This window comes from Saccopteryx bilineata, chromosome 10 (genome assembly GCF_036850765.1).
Source record: "Saccopteryx bilineata isolate mSacBil1 chromosome 10, mSacBil1_pri_phased_curated, whole genome shotgun sequence".
Classification (NCBI taxonomy): Eukaryota; Metazoa; Chordata; class Mammalia; order Chiroptera; family Emballonuridae; genus Saccopteryx; species Saccopteryx bilineata.
The window spans coordinates 49,289,261-49,308,972 of NC_089499.1; the positions used below are offsets into that span (position 1 = coordinate 49,289,261).

The window sequence follows — 19,712 nt, forward strand, 5'->3', positions numbered from 1 at the left end:
GTTTTAGACTCCAAATTTTTCTTAAAAGGGTGAATCTTATACATGGGGAAATACAGTATAACTCAATAAAGTTATTATAAAAAAACAAAAACAAAACCTTATCTGACTTCAGGTAACTTTGGGTCCAGATACATGCTCATGATTCTGAGTAACACACTAAAGACTCAGCCTCTGAAACTTTTATTCAGCCTAGAATGCTCTCCCCACCTTCCCTAACCTTTCTCTGCCCAAATCCAACTTTCATTTTTAAAGATTGCCTACTTATCCTTTAAAACTAACTGGTGATAAATGTTAACTACACTTATTGTGGTGACCATTCTGCAACATGTACGAATAGCAAATCATTACACTGAACACCTGAAACAAATATAATGTTATATGTCAATTATACCTTAATTAAAATAATTAATTAATTTAACAAACCTAACTGGAATATTTCTTCCTTTTGTGTGAAGCTTTTCTTAACATCCTTACTCCCCCAGCAGAAGTAAGTGCTTTCTCAGCACTTCATATACAAATGACTAAAACATTTTCAATTGTATTAGAGTGCCCTATATATGGTCTGTTCTCACACTAGACCATGAGCTCATCTCATTAACTTTTGTATTTAGTCACTAGCACAGTGCCTTACTATCAAATTTTCAAAAGATGCCCAGTAATTCTTTAAAAACAAACAAACAGTAGAGTGATGTCAGAGAAATGGCGCCGTAAGGAGTGATACTGATAAATCTCCCCAAAATTTCAACAAGTTCTTCAACCAGAGAGAGAAAAATCTATCCTTGGAACGTCTATAAGTACCACACTGAACATGAAGGTATGATCAAGCAAAAAATTGACTATAAATATATAATCAACCCCGAAGGAAATAGGACGGAGAGAGGAACACTCCGCCTTCCTCACTAACCTAAACAAGGGCTGCTTTCACTAAGAACTGAGAGTGTAGGAACTAAGGCAAGCAAAGGGTCGGTGAATAGAGCCAGGCTGCGGCACAAACGTCCAAGCCAAGGAAAAACTGTGCTTGTGGCAACTAGAAAACACAAGCTAATGCTCGTGTCAAACACAGACAAAGAAAGGCAAGTGCAACAGCCGTTAGTCCCGATATCCTGGTCGGTGAGCGCAGACAGAGTGAGAGAGGTTCCCCCTAGTGCCCCAGGAGTGGGCACCTGTGTTCCCGGACAGAGGGGCAGAGTCAGAGGCCTTTGTGTGGGCTGTAATCAGAGTCTCGGTGCCGCCCCTGCACCCTGAAGAGCGGCACGTGGGGAGTGTGTGAAAGCGAAATTCCCTATGCTTGAACTTCTCCGGGCGGGCAGGGTGCCTCACCCAGGACAAGTGGCGACCGCCCCGATACTCAGGTCGGCGAGTGTGAATAGTGTGTGAGAGGTTCCTCCTAACGCCTCAGGAGTGGGCGCCCGTGTTCCTGGACAGAGGAGCAGAGTCAGAGGCCTTTGCGTGGGCTGTGACCGGAGTCTCGGTGCCGCCCCTGCACCCTGAAGAGAGGCGTGTGGGGAGTGCGTGAACACAGAATTCCCTACGCTCGAACTTCTCCGGGTGGGCAGGGCGCCTCACCTGGGGCGAGAGGCAGCTGCCCTGATATCCTGGTCATGAGCGTGGATAGTGGGCAAGAGGTTCCTCCTAGTGCCCCGGGAGTGGGCACCCGTGTTCCCGGACAGAGGGGCAGAGTCAGAGGCCTTTGTGTGGGCTGTGACCGGAGTCTCGGTGTCACCCCTGTGCCCTGAAGAGCAGCGCATGGGAAGTGCGCAAAAGTGAAATTCCCTACGCTCGAACTTCTCCGGGCGGGTGGGGCGCCTCACCCAGCCATACAAGCTAACAGACCCTGGAAGGATTAGCTTAACCCACAGTCTGCTCACCTCCCAACTGACCTATGCAAACCTAACTGACAAGATCTCTCTCAGTTCAGCGATCTAAGACAAGAGGCATGATATTTTTTAGTGCCTCTTGCTATGCTATGCACGTAGGGGTGGGGGCAACTTCTGATTGGCAGAGCTTACATACTCAGGGATATATGTTAAAAAGAGGATTTGGCATCTTATAAGTCCTCCTGCTTTGCAAACAGCGACTACAGCATCTTTTACCCAGCCAAAACAGGTTACAAAGTGCCAAAAGCCCGGGGAAAGTGGTCCCACAGAGCGCTGAGGCATTCTGGACATGCCTAGAGGCACATAGAAAGGCACTTTGAAAACAATTGGCTCCCAGCGCCGCCTGATTATGCTAGTGGCTCTGATTGAGCCTTACCCAGAGCCCTGCACTGAGTGGGGATAGAGTGGGGACTCGCCAGCTCTTTGAGCCTCTTACTCTCCAGGCAGAGGCAGCAGCAATCCCATAGCTGGATCATCAGGCTGCTAATTCAGGAAGGAAAGACAAGGAGAGAGGCTCCGGGAAAATGGACTCTCTCATTGTCAGAGCCTGCAAATGCTAATCAGCCTCGACTGCCAATGAGACTGAAGCCTAATATATGACATTGTCACAGAGACTTATCAACTGCAAACCTCTACCTAAGCGTGCCACAGGGGCAGAACCTGGGGTACAGGGTCACTGACCAGGAAGAGGGAGAGAAAAGAAAAAGCAAGAAGATAACCTCTCAAAATCAAGAAAAATCCACAGACTTTATATAACCCTTTCCATTTTATTTTATTTGTTCGTTTGTTCCTTTCATCTTCTTGTCTTGATTATTTTCTTCTTCTTCCACTTTGGTCGTTTAATTCTCTGCTGGTCTTACTCTTTCCTCTTCTTGAACTATACTACCCATAAGTGTTACATCTCCCATTTTCTTTCCTTTCTTCTTCCTCTCTATGAGGGCTGCACTCCAAAACCCTTAACTATCTCTCTCTCTCTCTCTCTCTCTCTGTTCTTTTTTCTTCTTTTCATTATTTCCTCTTTCTTTTTTTCTCCCTCTATATTAGTTTCTTCTTTTCTCCTTTTACTTTTTCTCTCATTCAATCCTCAATCACGAACAAATTATTTTATTTGGGACTCAAATTTTTTTTTGTGGCACTTTGGGTGTTTTTTACTTCGCTCTTTTAACTCATTAGCAGTGCTCCCAATGCAGGCTCTCCATTTTATCTAGTTTTTACTCCACTAAATACAATAGTAATTTTAAATTTTTTTCCCCTTTTTCTTGTTTCCCTCTTATCCCTCTCATTATATCTCTTAGTCAACTATCACTTAAAAGCAAATCATAAAAAACAAGAAAATCATTTTATTCTTGACCCAAACTTTTTCCTTTTTTGCATTTTGTAGGTCTATACCCCCTTCTTTTGCTCCTTTATCACTTCTCCCCAACTCAGGCCCTCCATTATAGGTAGTTTTTGTTCTATTTAGCACAATATAATTCACAGGTCATCACAATTTTTTCTCAAGAAGGAGGGGAAAGGAGAAGAGAGGGAAAAAAAGGGAAATAATAATTTTTTTTATCCTTTATTAATTCTCATTAGTACTATCAACAAAACCACCCCCAGATGCCATTAAGGAAGAAAAAAAACGAATATCATGGATACAAAAGACAGAGAGGTAGCACAGATAGATGAGGAAAAATATATGGAGAAAAAATTTAATATATTGAAAACCTTGGAGCTAACTGACAGAGAATTTAAAATAGAAATCCTAAAAATACTCAGAGATATACAAGAAAACACAGACAGGCCATTTAGGGAGCTCAGAAAACAACTCAGCGAACACAAAGAATATATTACCAAGGAAATTGAAACTATAAAAACAAATCAAACAGATGAAAAACTCAATTCATGAACTGAAAAACGAGATAACAAGCTTACCTAATAGAACAGGCCAGATAGAAGGTAGGATTAGTGAAATAGAAGACAAGCAACTTGAGGCACAACAGAGAGAAGAAGAGACTCAAAAATTTAAAAAAATGAGAAAGCCCTACAGGAATTGTCTGATTCCATCAAAAAGACTAACATAAGAATAATAGGTATAACAGAGGGAGAAGCGAGAGAAAATGGAATGGAGAACATATTCAAACAAATAATAGATGAGAACTTCCCAAGCAAGTGGAAAGAACTAAAGCCTCAAATTCAAGAAGCAAACAGAACACCGAGTTTTCTTAACCCCAACAAACCTACTCCAAGGCACATCATAATGAAATTGGCACAAACCAACGGCAAAGAAAAAATTCTCAAGGCAGCCAGGGAAAAGAAGAATACAACATATAAAGGAAGGTCTATTAGATTATTATCGGATTTCTCAACAGAAACTCTACAACATAGAAGAGAGTGGACTCCAATATTTAAAGTCCTGAAAGAGAGGAACTTTCAGCCAAGAATACTATACCCATCAAAGCTATCTTTCAAATACAAAGGAGAAATAAAAACATTCACAGATACAGAAAAGATGAGGGAATTTATCATTCGAAAACCCCCACTCCAGGAAATACTAAAGGGGGTTTTCCAACCAGATACAAAGAACAAAACAAAACCACAAGTAAAAGCTCCACCAAGAACACAACAAAACCAAATTTAAGCTGTGACAACAACAAAAATACAGGGGAGGGGGGAGGATGTAGGTTAACAGTAGCAAAGGACGATGGAGTACAGAAGTACTCACAAGATAGTGTACTACAGTGGAACAGGGTAGGAACCCTTTTCATTACTTAATGGTAACCACCTTTGAAAAAACACCACAGAAGCACATGACTTAAAAAAGATAGTAACAGAGGAAAGAAGAATGGAATACAACCAAACAAAAACAAAGGATAGAAAAACAAAAGAGAAGAATCAAACAAGATATAAAACTAACAGAAAGCAATTTATAAAATGGCAATAGGGAACCCACAAGTGTCAATAATTACACTAAATGTAAATGGATTAAACTCACCAATAAAAAGACACAAAGTAGTAGAATGAATTAAAAAAGAACATCCAACAGTATGCTGCCTACAAGAAACACATCTAAGCAACAAGGATAAAAACAAATTCAAAGTGAAAGGCTGGAAAACAATACTCCAAGCAAATAACATCCAAAAAAAAGCAGGTGTAGCAATACTCATATCTGATAATGCTGACTACAAGACAGCAAAAGTACTCAGAGACAAAAATGGTCATTTCATAATGATTAAGGGGACACTGAATCAAGAAAACATAACAATCCTTAATAAATATGCACCAAACCAAGGAGCACCAAAATATATAAGACTTATTGACCTAAAAACAAAAACTGACAAAAATACAATCATACTTGGAGACCTCCATACACCGCTGACAGCTCTAGATCGGTCATCCAAACAGAGAATCAATAAAGATATATTGGCCTTAAACGAAACACTAGAGCACCTGGATATGATAGACATCTATAGGACACTTCATCCCAAAGCGACAGAGTATACATTTTTCTCTAGTGTACATGGAACATTCTCAAGAATTGACCATATGTTGGGCCACAAAGATAACATCAGCAAATTCAAAAAATTGAAATTGTACCAAGCATATTTTCTGATCATAAAGCCTTGAAACTAGAATTCAACTGCAAAAAAGAGGAAAAAAATCCCACAAAAATGTGGAAACTAAACAACATACTTTTAAAAAATGAATGGGTCAAAGAAGAAATAAGTGCACAGATCAAAAGATATATACAGACAAATGAAAATGATAATACGACATATCAGAATCTATGGGATGCAGCAAAAGCGGTGATAAGAGGGAAGTTCATATCACTTCAGGCATATATGAACAAACAAGAGAGAGCCCAAGTGAACCACTTAACTTCACACCTTAAGGAACTAGAAAAAGAAGAACAAAGACAACCCAAAACCAGCCGAAGAAAGGAGATAATAAAAATCAGAGCAGAAATAAATGAAATAGAGAACAGAAAAACTATAGAATTAATAGAACAAGGAGCTGGTTCTTTGAAAAGATCAACAAAATTGACAAACCCTTGGCAAGACTCACCAAAGAAAAAAGAGAAAGAACTCATATAAACAAAATCCAAAATGAAAGAGGAGAAATCACCACAGATATCATAGATATACAAAGAATTATTGGAGAATACTACGAAAAACAATTTGCCACTAAATTCAATAATCTAGAAGAAATGGATAAATTCCTAGAACAATATAACTTTCCTAGACTGAATCATGAAGAAGCAGAAAGCCTAAACAGACAAATTAGCAGGGAAGAAATAGAAAAAACTATTAAAAACCTCCCCCAAAATAAAAGTTCAGGCCCAGACGGTTATACTAGTGAATTCTATCAAACATTCAAAGAAGACTTGGTTCCTATTCTACTGAAAGTCTTCCAAAAAATTGAAGAAGAAGCAATACTTCCAAACACATTTTATGAGGCTAATATAACCCTCATACTGAAACCTGGCAAGGATGGAACAAAAAAAGAAAACTATGGACCAATATCTCTAATGAATACAGATGCTAAAATACTAGCAAATCGAATACAACAACATATTAAAAAAATAATACATCATAATCAAGTGGGATTCATCCCAGAATCTCAAGGATGGTTCCACATATGTAAAACGGTTAATATAATACACCATATCAACAAAACAAAGAACAAAAACCACATGATTTTATCAATAGATGCAGAAAAGGCATTTGATAAAATACAACACAACTTTATGTTTAAGACACTCAACAAAATGGGTCTAGAAGGAAAATATCTCAACATGATCAAGGCCATATATGATAAACCATCAGCTAACATCATATTAAATGGCACAAAACTGAAGGCTTTCCCCCTTAAATCAGGAACAAGACAGGGTTTTCCACTCTCTCCACTCTTATTCAATGTGGTATTAGAGGTTCCAGCCAGAAAAATCAGACAATATAAAAAAATAAAAGGCATTCATATTGGAAAAGAAGAAGTAAAGGTATCACTTTTTGCAGATGATATAATCCTATACATCGAAAAACCCAAAGAATCTACAAAAAGACTACTAGAAACAATAAGCCAATATACTAAGGTCGCAGGATTCAAAATTAATATACAAAAGTCCATAGCCTTTCTATATGCCAACAATGAAACATTAGAGAACGAACTAAAAAAATAATCCCCTTCATGATTGCAACAAAAAAATAAAATACCTAAGAACATAACAAACAATGTAAAGGATCTATATAATGAAAACTACAAAGCATTGTTAAGGGAAATCAAAAAAGATACAATGAGATGGAAAAATATTCCTTGTTCTTGGATAGGAAGAATAAATATAATCAAAATGGCCATATTACCCAAAGCAATATACAAATTTAATGCAGTTCCCATCAAAATTCCAATGACATTTTTAAAAGAAATGGAACAAAAAATCATCAGATTTATATGGAACTATAAAAAACCCCAAATAGCCAAAGCAATCCTAAGGAAAAAGAATGAAGCTGGGGCATTACAATACCTGACTTCAAACTATATTATAGGGCCACGACAATCAACACAGCATGGTACTGGCAGAAAAATAGACACTCAGACCAATGGAACAGAATAGAAAGTCCAGAAATAAAGTCCACATATATATGGTCAAATAATTTTTGATAAAGTGGCCAACAACACACAATGGAGAAAAGAAAGCCTCTTCAATAAATGGTGCTGGGAAAACTGGAAAGCTACATGCAAAAGAATGAATCTCGACTACAGTTTGTCCCCTTGTACTAAAATTAATTCAAACTGGATCAAAGACCTAAATATAAGACCTGAAACAATAAAGTACATTTTATGAATTTGACTCCAAAGGCAAGGGAAAAGAAGGCAAAGATAAATGAATGGGACTATATCAGACTAAGAAGTTTTTGCTCAGCAAGAGAAACTGACAACAAAATAAGTAAACAGCCAACTAAATGGGAGGTGATATTTTCAAACAACAGCTCAGATAAGAGCCTAATATCCAAAATATACAAAGAACTCATAAAACTCAACAACAAACAAACAAACAATCCAATAAAAAAATGGGAAGAGGACATGAATGGACACTTCTCCCAGGAAGAAATACAAATGGCCAACAGATATATGAAAGGATGCTCATCTTCATTAGTTATTAGAGAAATGCAAATCAAAACTGCAATGAGATACCACCTCACCCCTGTTAGATTAGCTACTATTAACAAGACAGGTAATAACAAATGTTGGAGAGGCTGTGGAGAAAAAGGAACCCTCATTCACTGTTGGTGGGAATGTAAAGTAGTACAACCATTATGGAAGAAAGTATGGTGGTTCCTTAAAAAACTGCAAATAGAACTACCTTATGACCCAGCAATCCCTCTACTGGGTATATACCCCCAAAACTCAGAGACATTGATACGTAAAGACACATGCAGCCCCATGTTCATTGCATTGTTCACAGTGGCCAAGACATGGAAACAACCAAAAAGCCCTTCAATAGGCGACTGGATAAAGAAGATGTGGCACATACACACTATGGAATACTACTCAGCCATAAGAAATTATTCCATACGTAGGTGGGACAAAAAAACGAGACTAAGAGACATGGACAAGAGTGTGGTGGTTATGGGGGGGAGAGGGAGAAAGAGAGGAAAGCGGAGGGGGAGGGGTACAATGAAAACTAGATAGAAGGTGACGGAGGACAATCTGACTTTGGGTGATGGGTATGCAACATAATTGAATGACAAGATAACCTGGACATGTTTTCATTGAACATATGTACCCTGATTTATTGATGTCACTTCATTAAAATTAATAAAAATAAAAAAACACCAAAAAACCCAGTATCTGTATAAATACATTATTTTATAAACAATGTATAAAATGATACTATCACATATAAGTATCTGGTTGACTCTTGTAATTTCAATGTTGATGCATCAAAACAGCCTAAGATGAGAATTGGGCATTTTTCATTGCATTGCTAAAGTAGGTAAGTAAGGATCTTTCTATATAGGATATAAAATTTTGTATTTTTATTGCTGAACATTTACAAATGCACTGTAAATTAAATATGTAAATCAAAACACTACCTTTATACAATATGTGTATACTTTTTTCTTTCCCTTTTTGGTCATAGAACTTTATTTGTAAATCAATTTTAAGTATCCAAGGATTAAGGTTCAAAAACCAAAAACAAATAGAACACTAACAGCTACAGTTTTCTATGTGTTGCTTATTCTAGTTGCCAAAGAAGGATGCCACCAGATGTTAGAGGGGTCTCTCGACCAGAGACAAGGCAAAGGGCCTTGTGGCTTGTTGCTAGTTGTCTTGTGGAAACCCATCTGTGGTTTTCCCATTTAACGGGCCTTTTGTCTTACCTATCAAAACATCCCTTTTCCTAGAGGAAAAAAAAAAGACTAGCAATAAATACTTATGTATAGTGTATTATCTACTATCTTTTCCTATCATCCAAGGAAGTCTTAGCAAATGTAAACGTGAACTATATCTATTGGAGTAAGTAGAACCTGTAGTGGTGACTCAATGATTATGGAATGGCGAATAATTTATAATCCACCTCCAGGATCCCTCTCCCACCTCAGAAACTTAAGACATGGATTAAGCCCCACCAGTTACGATACAGTCTAGTGACTAATTCAAACAGGGCTAAGCAGGAGAGCTAACCCGTAAGGCTTATGACATAAGCACTCAGGCACCATCAAGCCTTCATCTGGGCCAACCTAAATTACCTAGTTACCTAAACACACTTGATCCCACAGCCTAGCTCTGGAAAAAAATCAGGAAAAGAGAGAGAGAGGTTGAGACCAGAATCTGTATCACAACACTGCATGCCACTCCTTTGGGTACTTATTCCTAGCCAGCACTTGGGAAAGACTTGATTTTTCAGCTTTCTTCACTTTTCCTTGATCCTCTACTTTGTGTGTGTGTGTGTGTGTGTGTGTGTGTGTGTGTGTGAGAGAGAGAGAGAGAGAGAGAGAGAGAGAGAGAGAGAGATAGGAACAGACAGACAGGAAGGAAGAGAGATGAGAAACAGCAATTCTTCCTTGCGGCACCTTAGTTGTTTATTGATTGCTTTTTCATACGTGCCTTGACCGGGGGGCTACAGCAGACCGAGTGACCCCTTGCTCGATCCTGCGACCTTGGGCTCCAGCTGGTGAGCTTTGCTCACACTAGATGAGCCCGCGCTCAAGCTGGCAACCTCAGGGTTTCGAACCTGGGTCCTCCGTGTCCCAGTCTGACGCTGTATCCATTGCGCCACTGCCTGGTCAGGCTGATCCTCTACTTTTATAATGGCTGCTTGAATAGCCTCTTGGTCATCCAGGAACTGGTGAGGCTCTACAGCACGCAGATTCTCATCCAGTTCCAGGAGAATGGGAATGCCAGTAGGAAGAGTAATATTGATAATGTCTTCATCTGAGATACCTTCAAGATGTTTGAGGTGTTCCCTAATGCTTTTTTTAATTTTTTTAAATTAATTTTTAGAGAGCAGAGAGAGAGAGAGAGAGAGAGAGAGAGAAAGAGAAGGGGGAGGGAGGAGCAGGAAGCATCAACCCCCATATATGCCTTGACCAGGCAAGCCCAGGGTTTTGAACCGGCAACCTCAGCGTTCCAGGTCGACGCTTTATCCACTGCACCACCACAGGTCAGGCCCCTAATGCTATTTCTGTGAGCAGAGATCAGAATGGTTTTGCTGCTTAGCACTTCAAGAGCAATCCTTTCATTCCAAACAGACAGGAGTCTCTCCAGAACAACCTTCAAACTTTCAGAGCATGGCAGATCCAGAGGTATGGTGCACACTTTATACCTCCAGTCATTGTAGATTTCATGATAGTAAGGGTGAGACTCCTTGATGGGTAGTGGAGTCTCACTGTAGCTTCTTCTCCAGAGCCTCACCTGCTCTTTGCCATAATTCAAATCCATTTTCTCCCTATCGAGACCGATCAAGGCTCCATAGTGACATTCATTCAGATGCCAGGAGCTTTCCACAGGAATCTACTCCTGCCCCAGTTCTTCCAGGATCAGCTAGGCTGGGTGGATGGACCGACTGAGGACGGATGTGAATACAAGGTCAAACTCAAAGTTGAGTGCTTTCAGTTGCTTCCCACAGTTCCATACTTCCTCCAGCCCATAACTGTTAAGTTGCAGATCCACCCAGCTACAAAAACTATTCTCTTTGTTCCAAGCACCCTCTCCATGTCTTCACATAATCAATTTGTACTTGGACATACTTATGGCCGAGCTTCCCTTTTGCCTTTAGATAGGCCAATGTTTAATGACAGAAATACATCTGCAAAGAGACCACCAACTGCACCTGCTCCCCAGACTGCAGAGCAGGCAGCGCCATGTAGGACTCATCATGATCAATGGCATCAACGCTCTTTTCTAGCCTGGGAGTCAGACGGGCTACGTATACTTTTTGACATACATATTTACTTATTTACATGCACACACACATTTTTAACAGTAATGTAAATTAACGTAGGTTGGATAATGATTTTTATTGTTATGAGGACTTCTGGTGTGCATTATCATAAAACACAGTCCTATTTGGAGTTTTTAAGAAAAGTAATTATCTTTTCTTAAGATGGGGACTGCAAATACCAATACCTATAAGGATCATTAACTGAAAAGCATAATCTAAATGGAGAACATCAGCAAAAGAATACCTTTGGGAACAGAATAGAGCCCAGAAATAAACCCATCCCTCATGGTCAATTAATGACAAAGGAAGGAAGAACATACAATGGAGTAAAGACAGTCTATTCAATAAATGGTGTTATGAAAATTGAACAGAAGATATGCAAAAAGATGAAACTAGACCACCTTCTTACACCTTATATGAGAATAAACTCAAAATGGATTAAAGACTTAAATATACAGTCCAAGAACATAAAACTCCTAAAGAAAACATCTAGAGATATACTATAGGCAGTACAATCTCTGACATTTTTCTTAGCAATATTTTTAAAAATATATATCCCCAGGTAAGGAAAACAAAACAAAAAAATTAAAAATGAGACTACATCAAACTAGAAAAGACAACCTATTGAATGGGAGAAGATATTTGCCAATGAGATATCTAATAAGGAGTTGATATCCGAAATTTATAAAGAACTGATACCACCCAACACCAAAAGGAAACCCAAACAATCAAAATAAAAAATGGGCAGAGGACCTGAATAGACACTTTTTCAAAGAGAAATATAGACGGCCAGTAGATATGTGAAAAGATACTCAACATCACTAATCATCAAGGAAACACAAATTAAAACTACAACAAGACATTGCCTCACACCTTTCAGAATGGTTGTTATCAACAATCAACAAATGTGTTGGTGAAGACGTGGAGAAAAAAGAACACTCATGATCTCTTGTTGGGACTGCACATTGATACAACTGCTGTATAAAAAAATATGAAGGGCCTGACCGGGTGGTGGCGCAGTGGATAGAGCATCGGACTGGGATGCGGAAGACCCAGGTTCGAGACCCCGAGGTCACCAGCTTGAGCGTGGGCTCATCTGGTTTGAGCAAAAGCCCACTAGTGTGAACCCAAGGTCGCTGGCTCCAGCAAGGGGTCACTTGGTCTGCTGAAGGCCCACGGTCAAGGCACATATGAGAAAGCAATCAATGAACAACTAAGGTGTTGCAAAGCGCAATGAAAAACTAATGATTGATGCTTCTCATCTCTCTCCGTTTCTGTCTGTCTGTCCCTGTCTGTCCCTCTCTCTGACTCACTTTCTGTCTCTGTAAAAAAAAAAAAAAAGAAGGTTCTTCAAAAATGATGAACCTAGTGGGTATTGTGCTAAGTGAAACAAGTCAGACAGAGAAAGACAAATACTGTATGATTTCACTTAAATGTGAAAACTAAAGAACAAAATAAAACAGAAACAGACTCACAGATGCAGAGAACAAACTGAAGGTTGACAGATGGAGGGGGTTGGAGGACTGGGTGAAAAAGGTAAAAGGATAAAGAAGCACAAATTGGTAGTTCCAAAACAGTCATGGGGTTTGTAAAGTACAGCATACAGTATATAATTGATAATAACATAATTACTATGTATGGTGCTGGATGGGTACTAAATTACCAGGAGGATCAGTTCATAAATTATACAATTGTCTAACCACCGTGCTATACACCTGAAACTAATATAAAATAATGTGAATTCCAACTGAAATTTAAAAATAAAAATATAAATAATATGTAAATTTAAAAAGGAAGGAAGGATACCCTTGGGCAAAAAACTAACAGCAGTGTTTGTCTCCACAAAAGAAACTGGGTGGTAAGGGAAAGGTGTAGAAGAATATTTTTTACACCTTAGTATTTCATATCAAGCATATTATTTATCTACATAATGTGCTTCTTGGCTCTAGACAAAGCATCACTATTTAGAAATGCAGGCCTGGTGCTGCCTGGTCTGATTTTTCAAAGAAGTTATAAATGGGAAAATTCTGATTTTTATGTAAAAATCATAATTTTTAAAATGTTGGTTTTATTCAGAATTTAAGACATAGGGCAGGCTAAACAAAACACACCTGCAAGCCATATCTGGTTCATAGGCCAACCAGTTCACCATCTGTAATCAAAAATTTGATGTGTGGCTTACGATTCCAAAACTATAAATATAATTTAATGGAATAAAACTTCAAAAAGAAAACTCAGACTTGTGGATGAAACTATGCTCCCTTCTGCCCCACCATCTCTTTAGTCACTATTTCTCTCTTAAATTTCCAGGGTCTTTTAAAAGGCTATTAATGTTTGACCAACTAAAATGCAAAACAAGCCAGGTTTAATCAAGAAATGGGCCTATGATTCTAAACATCTGCTCTGTTTTAAAGAGTGAAATATGGGGTCAATTTCAGTTTCAATTCTTCTAGCCTCTAAAGAAAAGTATGTGAATTATTTCTAACTGGGTGGAAAAATTCCCCCAACTAACTAGTCAAATGATTGTATGGTTGAAAAGACCTGTGAGTTACATTGCCCTTATCAGGCAATAACTGCTGCTCAAAAGACAAAAAGGTGGCTATGATCAACATAAAGTTCTAAACCCTGTCTTGAACCCAGTCAAAGTTCTGGGGGAAATCTGAAAGTCCTGCAGAGATGCCATTTATCTTCTGAAACTGAGACTCTATATGGGTATAACTACTGGTCTCAGTGGAAGACTGTATCCGTTGAATGCCCAGGATACAAAAGCCAAAGCAAGTTAAAGAAAAAAGTTTCAGTTCTAAGTCTAGCCCTAGAGATGCACTATCTTGCTTCTCTGGTGTGCTTAACATTCTCACCCCAATCTGCTGAAAGCTTCAAAGGATTTGACTCTGGTATTTCTACATAGTTTTCCTATACTCAGTGCTAGCTCCAATCTTCCAAACAGTAGCCTTTTCATCACCAGCTGGCCCAGTATTGGGCCTGACCATCTACTCTTGACCACTGGGGACCCCCTCCCCCACAATGGTGAAAATATTCAACCCTAGGAGGGGTGAGGGTGGGAAGCTAATCGTGAATTGGCCTACAGGACTAATGGAAACTTTGAAGGACACAGGCACTCAAAGGTTTCTTTATGTAGTTTGTGGAAACGCTGTGATGGGCCACATTTTTCCTTAGAGCTTTTTCACCCAGGTAATTGAGAAGACGCTGATTTAATCTCATTCAATCAGTTTGAGGAACTGTACATTTTGCCAGGTAATATGACACAAATAGCTTCACACCATACACAGCATACAATTTTCTGAGAACAGTGAGCATTTGGGAAAACAAACTACAATAGTAACTATTTTTTAATCCCAGTCTTTAAAAAAAACATGATTGTAGTGACCCAGGATATTAAGATCTGCAAAATACTCAAATTAACAAGCTAAACATAACTCTCTTAGGTTGTAACTAAGGAAGCCATTACATGGTGGGGTTCAATGGCCTAAGAAGACTGATCAAATAGTGATATAAAATCCAGGCATGTTTTCTTTGAAGAACAGTGCCAGAGTCCAATGTCTTCCCTGATTTGTATTTTAATGTATAGACATTAGGGGAAACTCTCCAATGACCACAGACAAAGCTATTTTTCAGTAAGAAACAGAGGTGCTTGGAAATCAATAACCTGTACTGCCTTTATCAGCAAGTTTTTGCATTTGACACCTGCATACAACAACCTGCACACATCATCCAACAATTGCAGGTGGTTTGTTCTAAGGGAAAAAATCAAAACTGCTTCCTTCCTTTTCTGTAAATCTGAATATCAAAAAGATTTCAAACACATCAGTTCTCAGTACATAAAGCTTCTTTTATTCTTACCTCAGCAGCTTGGGTCTCTTGATGCAGCAATGTAAGACCAGTCAAGTCTTCTAAGAAGGAATGTGAAGAATTAAATACCTTCTTTAGGAAATTAAATCCTTCTCGTTCATATTGATCAAGAACCTGTAAAACATTTATATTTTTTAAAACAAGGCTGTAGGTTTTAAATATATCTTAAAAGATTTTCACTTCTAATAAGTACCTGTCAAAAATTAAACAAAAACCAGTATTAAATATGGAGATAATCAATCTGTCAGACAAAAACGTGGGAGGGTTTAGTATTTATCAGTTTTTTCTTTCTTAGAAAGAATGACAACTTTATCTTCCAATTTAGATGACCATTTTTTTCTCAAATAAGTTACATGCAAATTCATTAAAAATTCTAGAAGAGTTGGGGTTACTGATTTTAAAGTTCACTAGTTAGAAAAAAAATAAGTCAAGAAAAAAGCCAAGAAAATTTTTTACAAAGATAAAGGGAAAAGAAGGGACAGAAGGATGGTGAGACTGGCTAGCCAAATGTATTTGAAAAAATAATTTAAAAATGTTAACTAAATTTCACCAGGCATGACACAGAAGAGGAGACCCAAACGACCAATAAACTTATGAAAAGTTGTTCAGCATTACAAGTGATAAGGGCCTGACCAGGCGGTAGTGCAATGGATAGAGCATTGGCCTTGGATGCTAAGGACCCAGGTCCAAAACTCCGAGGTCCCCAGCTTTAGCGTAGGTTCACCAGCTTGAGCATGTGATCACAGACATGACCCCATGGTTGCTGGCTTGAGCCTAAATGTCACTGGATTGAAGACCAAGGTCGCTGGCTTGAGCAACGGATCATTGGCTCAGCTGGAGCCCCCCAGTCAAGGCACATATGAGAAAGCAATCAATGAACAATTAAGGCACTACAACTATGAGTTGATGTTTCTCATCTCTCTCCCTTCCTGTCTGTCTCTATCTCTCTCTTGCTAAAACAACAACAAAACAAGTGACCAGTAAAGTAACTAAAACTGCAATGAAATACTGCTTGATACCTATCAGTATGGCTAAAATGAAAAAAAAACAACAGAAAATACCAAGTACTGACAAGGATGTGCAGAACAACCACCATTCTCATAGAAGTACAAAATGGGCAACCACTTTCAAAGTTTATCACTTACATGTCCTATGATCAAGCAATTCTACAGCTGGATACATATCCAACAAAAAATGTATATATATGTGCATCAGAAGACCCAAACAAAACTGTCCACAGCAGCACTAATCCTGATAGTCTCCAAGTAGAAACTACACAAGTATACCTCAATAGTAGAATGAATGAACAAACTGTGGTTTATTCATGTAGTGGAATAAAATATAGCATTAAAATATAATTACATGCAACAATATGGAGAATTCTCACAAACATAATGTTAAAGAAAAGGGAAGCAGGTACGTACTGTATGATTACATTTGTATAAAGTTTAAAAAACAAGCAAGAAGAAATCTATGGTGTTAGAAATCGGGAAAGAAGTTAACCATGGAGGGGTTGTAATTGAAAGGGGGCACAAGAGAGGGTCTGGGGTGCTGGTAATATCTGCTTTTTTATCTGGGTGCTAGTAACAAAGATGTACTTTGTGAGAAACCACCAAGCACATTTTTGTATATATGTTGTCCTTCTATAAAAAGATCAAAAATAAAAAGCCAATAGTTTTGACAGAACAATATAAGAACACATGAGTACTTTGAAGCAATCAAAAAGATGACTACCACATATTTAAGAATTCATTAATCATAGGAACTGTGAATTGCAGAAAGCAAACAGTAAACAGAATGCCTCAGAAATTCTCAAAATACAGAAGAAATAGATGAATGTTTCAAAAAGACAGAAGACATAGAAGATGAATTCAAGAATCATTTACACATAAATAACAAGGTTGCTAAAGCAGTAACACAAAAAATAGAGAAAAAAACAATTTTTCCATGCAGAAATGAAAATGGTGAACTCTTCTATCTAGCAAGTCTAATTCATACTGTCCAAAAACTTTTTTTCAAATGTCCCTTATTTTTGAGTGTTGAGGAATCATAATTTTTTTTGAAATTTTTTTTGGTTTTTTTTCCAAATGAAAGGAAGGAAGATAGACAGACTCTCACATACACCCCGACTGGGATCCACCTGGCAATCCCCATCTGAGGCCGATGCTCTGCCCATTCCAGGCCATGCTAACAACCTAGCTATTTTTAGTCCCTGAGGCAGAGGTTCCAGGGAACCATCCTCAGTGCCCGGGGCCATGCGCTCAAAACCACTGCAGGAGAGGAAGAGAGAGAAAGCAAGACAGAAAGAGAAGGGGAGGGGTGGAGAAGCAGATGGTCACTTCTGTGTGCCCTTACCAGGAATCGAACCTGAAACATACACATGCCAGTGCCAATGCTCTACCACTGAACCAACTGGCCAGGACTGGGAATGATGATTTTTCAATATTCTTTAGGCCCTGGCCAGTTAGCTTAGTTGGTTAAGAGCATCATCCTGAAACAACAAGGTTGAGGGTTCGATCTCCAGGTAGGGAACACACAGGAAGCAACCAAAAACTTCACAACTGAGTGGAACAACAAATGTTCCCCCCACCCACCTCTCTAAAACTCAATAAAAGTTAAGCTCTGGCGTGTGGAGGTTGCCGGTTCAATTCTCCAGTCAGGGCACGTACAGGAGCAGCTCGATGTTCCCAGCTCGTTTTCTCCCTGCCTCTTTCTCTCTCAAAACAAACAAAATAAAAACAAAAAACTTGAGTATTCAGTTATCTTTCACTTTACAAAGTAAACATTTTAAAGAAAATCTGATAAGAATGTTGACTCCTTTTGTTTGTTTGTAAGAGAGAGAGAGCGAGGCAGGGAGAGAGAGACAGGAACGTCGAGGAGCTCCTCTATGTACCCTGACCAGGTAATCAAACTGGCAACCTCCGCGCTCTGGGACAACACTCCAACCAACAGAGCTATCCGGTTAGGACTTAATTTTTTAAATTTATTGATTGATTCTTAATGAGACAGAGAGAGGAAAGGAGAGGCAGGGAGGGTGAAGGGAAGCATTCATTTGTTGTTCCCCTCAGTAGTGTACTCACTGGCAGCATGCCCACACTATTCCTGCTCCTGTCCTATTCCATGAGCACAAAGACTAATATGTAAGAATATTCACCGTAACACAGTTTGAAGCAACAAAAGATTAGAAACAACTACCTTTTAATAGAGAATTGATTAACAAAATTACGGTATATTTATTATCAAGGACATAATCTGGATCCGTTAAAAGAATGAGGCAGTTCTAGATATTGAATGTAAACAATAACTGAAAAAAAAAAAGATCATGGTCTCCCCCACCCTCTATATAAGCATAGTATTTATATAAATTGATTTCCAAGACATAGAGATATATTAAAAAGCAATGCCCAGACCATGTATCTAGTATTAATGTTTTAAAAATAAAAGTAGAGGAGGAGAGAGGAAGATAAGGAAATGTACATATGCATATGCTTGTTTATGAATATATCATCTCTGGAAAAATATATACATACACACAACTGGCATCAAATAGCTGACTCTGTATACTCTTTTATACTACTTGAATTTTAAAAACCATGTGCCTGTAGTACTTATTTAAATAACATTAAAATCTTAGTTTATTCCCATTGCCCCACCCCACCTCAGTGCTGGAGAAAAGTCTCAGAAAAGGAAGAACTCTATAGTCCTGACAAAGAAGTTGGATCTAGAAGGGAGGGGCATTCCTCTCTCGGCCACAGAAAGCACAGCAACTGTAGTGACGATAATTTAGGAGAGTAGGAAACTGGGCTAAGGAGCTCTGGGGTATGAACAGCAGGCAAAAAGGTCATATGATGCCAAAGAGAGAGATGGAGCGGGCTGTGGAGAGATGGGGTGGGGCCATGGGATAGCTGTGTGGGGAAAGTGAGAAAGGAAGCTTATCAGCATCACAATCAAGGCTGAGCAACTGAGCCGCCACCCCCCCACCCCCCCACCCCCCCCACCCCACCCCCCCGCCCAACAGAAAACAAGCTTTCAAAGAAAGGTGGTTAAGAACTCATCTGAGCTTGGGGACTCACAGGATAAGGGTAAAAAGAACAAGGGTCAAATAAATTGAGGGGTTGGTTATTAGCAAGAAGGGACCCAAGGTTGGTAAGAAAAGACTTGCAGGATGGAGGGAACAGATAGACTGGGATCCTGAAGGGCTGGAAGAGCAGGGGTGAGTGACCATCATGTCTCACAGAATATAGAAAATAGCCTTTGGCTGATTAACCACAGTAAATTATTTTGAAAACCTACTGCCTGGATAAAAAAGGTACTTAATAACTGAATCCCGTAGTAATAATATTTCTTACAAACCAGATTATTATAGTGGGAGAAATGTGCATGGAAATTAAATGACCTTTTCTAGAATGAGAAATGCTATGAGTTTAATGGAACTTATTTCTGAGTGAACCATTAAGTTTACGAAATAAGACACTTTGTGCCAGGCTTCCAGTAAGGTAAAAGAAAAAATGAGCTTAAAAAATGGACAAAGGCCCTGGTGG

The 19,712-nt window shown here is 38.8% G+C and overlaps 1 protein-coding gene and 1 pseudogene across 3 annotated transcripts in view; both read right to left on the bottom strand.

The window, feature by feature from the left end:
- The window catches only part of ATG7 (autophagy related 7), a 320,442-nt gene that overhangs the window by 125,170 nt on the left and 175,560 nt on the right, over positions 1 to 19,712 (bottom strand). For all 3 annotated transcript variants that reach the window (XM_066245020.1, XM_066245021.1, XM_066245019.1), the window contains exon 18: positions 15,163 to 15,285. In XM_066245020.1, the coding sequence (XP_066101117.1) occupies positions 15,163 to 15,285 (123 nt within the window). The remainder of the gene's footprint in view (positions 1 to 15,162; positions 15,286 to 19,712) is intronic.
- LOC136314548 (bisphosphoglycerate mutase pseudogene) lies at positions 9,695 to 11,105 on the bottom strand (annotated as a pseudogene).